The sequence below is a fragment of the Cornus florida genome, unplaced genomic scaffold (assembly GCF_030987335.1).
Source record: "Cornus florida cultivar Cherokee Brave unplaced genomic scaffold, ASM3098733v1 CherokeeBrave_3.0.0_Hap2_Chr04, whole genome shotgun sequence".
Lineage (NCBI taxonomy): Eukaryota > Viridiplantae > Streptophyta > Magnoliopsida > Cornales > Cornaceae > Cornus > Cornus florida.
In genome coordinates, this window is record NW_026775574.1 from 90,183,191 (window position 1) to 90,193,348 (window position 10,158).

General features: G+C 34.1%; 1 protein-coding gene across 1 annotated transcript; it reads right to left on the minus strand.

Moving 5' to 3' along the window:
- Positions 1–1,676: 1,676 nt before the first annotated feature.
- On the minus strand, positions 1,677–9,701 carry LOC132303858 (uncharacterized). The gene is made up of 2 exons (XM_059801305.1): positions 9,285–9,701; positions 1,677–1,974 (listed from the first exon to the last, which is right to left on the minus strand). Exons 1-2 carry the CDS (start codon positions 9,658–9,660, stop codon positions 1,970–1,972), a joined length of 381 nt encoding a protein of 126 aa, XP_059657288.1. The 5' UTR covers positions 9,661–9,701; the 3' UTR covers positions 1,677–1,969.
- Between the last annotated feature and the right edge of the window lie 457 nt (positions 9,702–10,158).

Below are 10,158 nucleotides of genomic sequence, written 5' to 3' on the forward strand. Positions count from 1 at the left end.
GTAGGAGTTTAATTAAGAGTATAATAGTCATTTAGATTATCTGATATTTTGAAATAAATGTGATTAAAAAATTATGAGTAAAGTTGTTTTTTTTCATTTTTTAACATAGATCGTGACGAAAAAGCGAAAATAGATCTAAGTGATAATTATTTTTAAAAGATATTTAAAACTGGTATTTGACTAAACTTGAAGGGTGTCAGTAAAATAAACCTAAAAATTTAACTACATTTTTGACTGTGCAAACTTGTTACCAATCTCTTTCTCCATTGATGCTTTATCAGTGTCAACTCCATAATCTTGAAGAAATGACTCAAAACAGTGTGTCTAGCTTCCAAATTTATGTTAACAAAAAGATTCGACGAAGTTTCTTTTTGGTCAACCTACACATGTGGCCTAACGGATAAGGAATCTCTTAGATAAACTGTACATTAAGGTGTCTTTCGGTTTCTCTCACACAAGTCCAAAAACACTCATCTTCCAATAAAAAATAAAAAATAAAAAATAAAAGAAAAGAAAAGGTCCAAAAACACTTTAAGTTAAGATGATAGCATATGATTGCACATAGCCTCGAATGCCAAAGGTCACCATGTTGGAAGAATTTTCCGTGTTTTCATAAAACGCAGTCTCAGCTATATCTTCTATATATATCACCTAGAGATTCTTGGTGAAAAACCTAGATGAAATTTGTATATATAATATTTGAATGAAATATATATATATATATATATATATATATTTCATTCAAATATTATATATACAAATTTCATCTTATATATATATATATATATTTTCACCAAGAATCTCTAATATACTTACTTAGAATAAAACAGAAAAGATATGCAAGAGTGAGAATATTTGCTCTTAGCCTTCTACCTTCTGTGGCTTTTGGATGAGTCACAATTTTTTTTTTTTTTTAATTAATAAATAAAATAAACATATAATGAAAATTCTATTGAGAAAGATGTGGCTTTTGGATGAGTCACATTTTTTCGAATTTATAATAAAAATCTAGAAATATATATAAATAAATAAAAATCATATATTGAGAAAATAATGACAACTCTTTTAAAACTCGAAAATTTAGGTAAACATTTTTTTAATTAAAACAACAGCCTTATTATGTATATCAATTTTATAAACACTTCGTATGTTTTTATGAAGTATAGATATTAAGAAAAGCAGGTTTAGGCTCATTTAATTACATAATTTAAATATAATAAGATAATTATATTAAATATAGTTTAATGTAATTTAAAATTTTCATTCAAACATTCATAAGAGTAATACTTATCGTGTGTAATGTAATAACCTAAAACTTTGAATGTGTTATTTAGCATACGACGACCCAAAAGGGGGTAAACTAGGTCCAAGAGGTAGGAAAAAAAACACTAGGTCCAAGGCAAATAATGAAATTTAATTCAACTAAATAATCTATGTGCACTAGATAATTAAATAGAGAGAGAAATAATCCAATGTGCACAAATGAAAATATAAATAGGTATAACCATATAAAAAACGCAAATGAAATACAAGGGACAAGAAAATCAAACACCAAGAAGTCGTAACATAATATATAATAGAAAAGAATGGAAAAAGAGAATTTCCCGTCCATAACATATGGATCAAGGCAAGGATAGTAGTCTAAGGATTCTCCATTCTCGAGGACAATCACATCATCAAACAAAAATAAGCAAGCCATATTTGCATAATTGCATGTAACGGATAAACAAAAGATTCATAAAAGTTGAACCTAAATGGCTGTGAGTGTGTGAACTATGTGTTTATATTGACCGGAACAACAGAGACCAAATAACTAAAAATTATAGACTACATCATAAGAAAAACCACCTTGGGTTCAGATTTAGAGCAAAGTTATAGGAATCCAAAAATCCAGTTACACACAGGAAAGTTACAAACATCGAGTAGGAAACACCAGCCTGCCTTTTTGTTCCTCTCCTATGCAAGTGGATCAAACTGCAAAGAAGTTGATGAACATATGTTTAGGCAACTCAAAATTGGTGAAGAAAATAATGGAAAAAGAGAAATATGAGAGAGTTGTAAATATGAGTCACTTGTACAATAACTTAACAAATCCTATCCTACAATTGGAAAAATCGCTTGTAAAAGCAACCATAAAGCTCCTGTACATGCCTAAAGCTTCTAAGCACTAAAAACAATCTAAATGGTTTTAATTGTAAACTTCAAGTCTTAGTTCTTGTTTATTTACTCTCCGTAATAACATAATAGTTTTGAACAATTTTCCCACATGGAATGCCTTGAAGCCTTTCTTTCGTGGAAAAGCATTGCCTTCTTCGTAGACCTGAAAGTTTATTGAAACAGAAACTCGTGCATAGCCATTTCTGTTGGCATAAATGACTACAAACATATTAGAGTTAAAGGAGTTCAAACAGCATTTCCATAGAACCCCATATGGTTATATCATAAACTGGACATCTAGTGGTTGAACACAAAGAAAATGACAGGGTTTTAAGTCCAATAAGTGGCCTCTATGATTACCAAAATAACCTTTTTCCAGCGAGGTTTGGTTTCTCACTGAAGCCAAGTATAGAGGTGTTCAGCTTCTCAGTGAAAAATCACTTCTCACATTGTCAGCCAAGTTCCAATTTTTCCATAATGTATTCATGTTAGATTATCAATCATATGAAAAGGTCAATCTATTCAGGAATAAACCCATAATGCATATCAAGCTCTCGTGATTCTCCCCTGGACATTTTTTATTTTATTTTTACATTTTGTTGAGTCGTGTTTTAGCGGTCACAATCATGTTAACCATGCAGTCATTACCCATGTAGCTAGTGGTATTGGAGACCATTCTTGAACTTTGATCAATCATCAACAGTAAGATCTAATACATGTTTTAAGTGCCACTTTTTGTATATAACAGCAAAGACTAGGTAGGTACCTAGTATGTCCTGTACCACCCTCGATCTATGGGATCAAACTGGGCAATGACATCTTTTATCAATCGTACCAATCAGTTTGTATTTGATCACCAAATAGAACAAACCTAAATAATTATAGCCCAAGTTAAGTTTTCTCCTCCATCTTTTCCAAGCTACAAGCAGAACAATAATTTCATAGGGATATATGTTGATCAACTAAAAACTATTGTGCATCTTTTGGTCTTTCAAATTATAGCCAGTAATATTGAACTAACATAACCCCAGCCCTACTAGAACAGTTTAGAGAAGATTTGAAAAAGAATAGAAAGTGATTTACGAGTGATGAAAAGGAGTAATAAATTTTCCCATATAGTTAGTGATTCTCTAATATACCCAACCCACTTGTACTTCTAAGTTTGCTAAAATTACATTCCATACATATTAGACTGACTTATCTGAAACTTCTATATTAGTACATGTGCATAATATATTTTCATAATTCAAACAATATCATCAGTAAATAGCATAAAAAATGTAATTTCACGTTGACTAGGTTCGTATTAACCCTAGAAGAAGAGAGGAGGGGGGGGGGGGGGGGGGGGGGGCGGGTGTGTGAAGAGGAGGGGTAGGAAGAGGGAGAGGGGGGAGGGTTAATAGGGTCTCTAGCAACAATGAGAAACTTTACCAATTAAAAGTTTGCTATTCAAATGTGAACCTATTAAGAGAAGAGATTCACTCAATATAAGTGACGTATATTAAAGTGCTCAAATGTAGCAAAAATATCAAATATATGCAATAAAAATGTAGGAGATCTTAAGCTAGCAATAATTATCCCAAGTGAGAGAATCTTGGAGAAGGATGTGAGATGAGAGCTGAACTTAAATTCCACTTATCAAGCACTTAATGTTTTAACATATTTGTTTAGATTAAGTTACTTTTATTAACATCTTAATGAGTGAATATATTTAACTAATGAAAATGCAACATTTAAAAGGCATAAAGTGAAGGCAGTGCAGATTAAGCATTTTCTCAAACATGTTGTGTGCAACTATATTATAGCAAAAGAAAATGAAATCAAAAGTGCAACTACTACAAGTAAACCCAATTCCACAAACAATCTACTCAATCCACAATTCCACAACTCAAACCAAGAATTCATCCCATCCTCCTTAACAAGAAATCTTATTGCATTCATAAATAAAACAATTGATATGCAAATGGGAATTTAACAAGTAGAACTATAACTAGCAAATGTAAAGTGAGTTTAAGATAGAGAAAAGCAAGCCCACAGACATGAAGGTTTTCATGGTTTGGCGATCCCTGCCTACATCCATTCCTCAAGAGCACATCTTGAGGATTCCACTATAGTGTTTTCCTTCACGGGTGGAAAGCAAACCCTTACATGCTCCTTTTCCGGGCTCAAGAGTAAAACCCTCTCTTTTGCGGGCTAAGAGAGAACCCACTCCTTTTTCAGGCTCAAGAGTAAAACCCATACCTCACATCAAAGCCAAAAGAAAGCCTCCCTCATTTCAAGGCCAAGGGTGGACCATCTCTCATATCAAGGCCGAGAGTAAGCCTTTACAAGCTTCAATGAAGTGATCCCATTTCTCTCACAAGAAATAGATAAGAGTTGCAGCACAAAAGACAATTCTTCTTCTTGGGGTGAAGTCCCATAGATAAAAAGTTTTTTTTTTTTGATAAGTAAAGATATATTAGAAAAACGTTCAAAAGGGGAACGTGTCCCTAATAAAAGTCCCATAGATAAGAGTTGAAGCTCAAGTATGATGAATGTCCCTCAATAAAAGTTAATAGATGAAGTATGATCCTAGAGTTATGATCCTAGAGTTATAGATGAAGTATGCAAGAAAAAGCTCAACTCTAGGTTTTCAATGATGAACCCAAGGATAGATAAGCCAGTTTTGGCTCAATGGTGGTTCCTACCAACAAGTGTACGCGCAATTGTATAAATCTTAGTTAAATGTTCAAGAGAACACGTATATACAGCCATTCAAGAATATAGCCGTTGATATAGTCGTTGGGGCATTTAATGTGCAAGTGGGTGTGGTTAGATCTAACAAAATTTGAACTTTTTGTACTTGTAGCTCAATACTATGGAAGTTCTAGACGGCTACTTCTAGATCTACTTTTTCTACAGCATATTTTATAGGAGCCTATTTCTAATTCAGGTCATAAAGCATAGGCACTGGATTTTGCAAAGTAGATGGCTACTTTGTGTCTTTTAGCCTGCTACGAAATTCTGTATAAAAGATCCCACTTCAAACAGCAATAACTCGCTTATTTTAAATCCAAATTAGGCCAAATTTATGTCCAAATTCAATCTCTTAAGATGAATTCTGCAATGGACTTGGCCCCCCTTAAAAACTCCACACACATTGAAAGTAATGGCTGTTTAAGTGCTCTCAGTTTCTGAATTTGTGATTGCTGATTTTTGCTCATTTGTGAGATACAAAGTTCATTTGACCTTCCACTATCAAGTAGGACCTTATAGATGGTTCAATTAAATTCAAGCTCCATTGCTACATGTCTTGGAACCATTAAAATGATATGATTGAGGTGCATTAGGTCCTGGAGTCAACTAAGAAAAGGGTTGAGCTTAAAAATTAAATTGCTTCAAAAATAACTCTACATTAAATACTAACACTTACCCAAGACTAGCCTACCCAAGTCTTTGATCAAAAATTCTTTGAGCTCTTGGGTTCCATCATCACGAGGCTTGGATTTACTTCAGCTTACCCATTGATCTTTGATTTTTGATCTTTGAGTTCTAAGATCATGTGGCTTTATGAATCTTCTTGTAAGTCTCCTTTAAAGTCCAAAGAATTTGAGATGCTTAAGATAATTTGATATTTTTAATATGCACACTCAAGTAAACTCATTAAATCTACACTATTAATGGATTGTCATCATCAAAATCACCCAAACAACCTTGGGTTGAATCCTTGAGGCTAACAGTTTTGATTGTTAGCTTCAAGTCTTAGTTGTTGATTCTTCACTCTCCCGCCAAAGTTTCAAGCCAATATCTCCTCCCCGTAATTAACAGCGCCTAGTAATTTGGGATAAAGGCAATGAGATGATGATGATGAAAAATGCATTTTAATATGATATATGACAAGTTCAGGGGCAAAAATTCTCTTAGGAGCATCTTTTTTTCTTCTTTTGAAGTATTACATTCCAACAACATAAATTCAAAAAAGCTTTTATAATCAGAACTAGTTAAACTCACAGGTATCGTTTTGCATAATAGTGTTACATTTGTTTAAGAACTGTATATTATACATTTAAATTCAATTTAATTTCAAGTTATCTATGCTATATATGATTAAGAGCCTAGTAAATCCAGTAGTTCCTATGATTCTGCATTTTTAGAGTTTTGTTTTTACTTTTAGTACTTTTCCACATGAGCCATCTTGTATTATACTTAATACCAAGCTTCAATCAAACTTAGGGAGGTAGTCATGGTGAGAAATCAATTATGCCTATTTTCATTTCTTATATATCTTTGCATATATAGACACATGCATATGTATATGTATTCTGCTTTCTAATCAGTATCTAAATTTTCTTTAATTCAAACATTGATTAAATTTATTATCATATCTAACACAAATGGTCACTCTCAAACTTTTATATATATATATATTCCAAAAGGAAAATACAAGGTGCCTACTAAGACACCCAAGAGAGGTGCATACTAAGACGCCCAAGAGGTCTTCTTTCGTGGATGAAAATCTCAAGGAAGATGTTATACCTTTGTTGAAGACTCATTGGAGTTGGCACTTTAAAATTAAGAAATTTGTGGCTGCCATTTATAATTGTTAGGTACCTACATGTATTTTTGGTTAGCACATCAATTTATAGTAGAATTGTATTACCACTTCAAATGTATAAAAAAAAACTTGTCCGAATTGGAATTGAACTTGGATTTGAACACTGCTTTTAGTCACTAATTCTAAAACCATTCCACGAACCCTACATGTATGGCCTCTCCAACCCCTTACGTAGGACCAACTGGGGTGACTCAGGTGGACTATTTGGGTACTCACCATCTGATGGGTCCTCATTAGTCACTACTCTTCTTCCATGACCACAAAACTGGTTTTCAACTTCCCAGTCCCACCCACAGCTTCATGTATACTTCGCAACAACACACAATCCAAGCTCTCCCAAACATTAGTATTTCTTCATAGTTGACCACAAGATTGCTAGGACCATTCTCAGAACTTCAGTGATTGGGTTTGCTATAAATATTGTTGGCCACCAAAATCAACTTGAGAGGGAGGTTGTGGCACCATATGCCCATTTATATGCCGGTGGCTCGAAATTGAATTGCATGGACTAAAAAAGCCTAGGAGGAAGCTAAGGATTGCTCTTAAGGTGTATGTTGCAGAGCTCTAAATATATCCTCAACACGTAGTGCATGTGGAGCATGCAAACATGCAATTTTTTATTTATTTTTTATTTTTTATTTTTTATTTATTGTTCTCCAAGGGTACAGGGACCATGGTAGTTAGTAATGCCTCACATTCAACCTCCACCAGGACATGTAAGTACTTAGTGTCTGGTCCATGTGACCGACCAAAATCAAACATGCAATTTTTTTTTTTTTTTTTTTTTGTTCTCCAAGGGTACAGGGACCATGGTAGTTAGTAATGCCTCATATTCAACCTCCACCAGGACATGTAAGTACTTTGTGTCTGGTCCATGTGACCGACCAAAATTTATAGAATTGAACATGAATTATAAGAAGTTGGGTCAGTAGCCTGATTTTACCTAGACTTTGAGTATACAGGTTACAATTTTCTGTTTGGCATGCAATCCATATTATTTCTTAAATTTTCACTGTTAAAAATGTTTAGCGATTGTTTTAGATAATAGATATAAAGGCTGATCTCTGGCAGATTCTCAAAGAGTGTTGTTGAAAGGTTCTGAGTTCCATAACAGAAATTTTGGAATTGATCCTCTGCGAATCCTTTGCTTACAAAAATGTTCTGTTGTACAAAAATTTGAAATACGAAACACTGCACAATATGCCTCGCAACACTTGCAGCAATTGAAAATCCAGTAGCTCCTCATGATTCTATATTTTTAGAGCTTTGTTTACTTTTAGTAATTTTCCACATTAGTGATTTTGTATTATACTTAATACCAAGCTTCAACCAAACCCAGAGAGGCAGTCACAGTCATCTCATGGTGAGATGACCTATTTTTATTTCTTACATGTCCGTGTATATATAGACACATACATATGTATATATAACTGTATACGTATAATGTTTTCTAATCAATTTCTAAATTTTCTTTAATTCGAACATTTATCAAATTTATTATCATATCTAATACAAATGGAGACTCGATTTTCTACATATAAATTCCAAAAGGAAAATACAAGGTGCCTACTAGGACGCCCAAGAGGTCTTCTTTCGTGTTTGAAAATCTCAAGGAAGATGTTGCGCGTTTGTTGGAGACTCATCGTTGTTCCCACTTTAAAATTAAGAAATTTGTGATGTCATTTACAATTGTTAGGTACCTGCATGACAACATCAACTTTTCCTCAATGTCTTGGTGGATCTCATCATAGAGGGCTTTACAATATCCGGAACTATATTATGTATAAAGGCTTTGTAATCTGCCCCTTGAGGACAAAACCAGCATAGGCTGGTTTCGCATATGAAATATATTTCTTTTTGAGTGTAGAACTTAGGAAACTAGTTCAAAATGAGAATCTTATTTTGATCTAAAAGCTAAAAATTTAGAATATATCCTTGCAGCAAGAATAAAAAATTCTAAAAAGGCAAAGATCGGGCAAATGACATAAAATTAAGTGTTCTGTGACTTAAATTCGAGCCATACTCAGCAAATAGATCTCAAAATGGATTTCAGGACTTGTTATAAACATGAGAACAGATGCATATACAAAGAGATACATATGTGTGTGTAATGCCAAATATTTATGACATATCTCTTATTTTTCCTAAAATGTATAATTTATTCATGGTTTCTCCCTGCTCCCAACCAAATCCTGGATGATATTAAATAAACTAGTTCTACAGTCACTCAATACTCTTGTTCGGTTGGGTATTATTGACTACAACAATTAAAATACAAAAAAGCTGGTTGTACGAGTCCCAAATTACTCCTAAGTTTTCAGTCTCTTTTGTGGGCACTTTGGTAGCAACAGAGGTGATTTATATGTATATGAAGGGGTTTCCAAGCAGTGGAATACACAATATCAAAGCACTGAAATAGAAAATATCAATAAATAAATAAAAACCTAAATTCCATTTAGTATCAATGCAATAATCGCTAAAAAAAAAGGATTCAATATATATTCTGCAAATTCGAGTGATTAAGAAGTCATACCAAGGTGGACGTTCAGTTCTTTAGCAAGCTCCACCAGCTCATCGCGTGTCTTCGCGCTGACACTGGGAGCAACAATTACGCGCACACGAATCAACTCGTCCACGCGCTTCAACTCATTCACGGTGGAAACGGCTATCGAACTGCCGCGAAGCAACTCACCGCGCAAATCCTCAATACGCTTCTCCGTAGAAGCAACACGATCCGCGCTCGCCTTCTGCTTGGACTCCACCAATTGAATCCGATTCTCGAGCACGGTCTCCTTTGCCATCGCAGCATACTGAGCAAAATCCGCCGCGATGTAGCGGCGGAGACACTCAAGAGATGCCGGCGGAGCATACCTTCGTCTCCGGTGACGCATGGTTCTGGTTGGAGCCATGTGTGAAAGTGAAAATGCAGAAATGAGGTTTGGAGTTACCCTCGGTGTGCGATCTATATTTCTAGCGGGAACAATTGGATCTGGCTCCTCAATCAGACGGCATACACCATTCCACGTGGAGGGCAGAGATCAGGAGTCAGCAAGTTACGTGGTGTTGTATATTACTACAGTGATATAAAGTAAAACCTCGTCGTTTATCACTTATATTTGTAACAGCGTTAGGCGACTTATAAAAATAAATAAATAAATACAGCTGGGGTAAAATCAGAAATTATTACATATAAATAGTGTTAATGACTTATATTTATTATTTGATGGAGTCAAAGTCTAATAGTTTTGAAAAAATAAATATATGAAAAAATACTATTTACCCTCACTGAGGTGCCACTTTTAGGTTCATATGTACCACTTTTTGTGCATACAGATATCACTTTTTGTGCATCAAAATGATACATGATGCACAAAAAGTGATACCTGATATACAAAAAGTGGTACCTA

Coding starts and splice junctions, on each gene's coding strand:
- LOC132303858 (XM_059801305.1), bottom strand. CDS start 9,660: ATGGCTCCAACCAGAACCATGCGTCACCGGAGACGAAGGTATGCTCCG.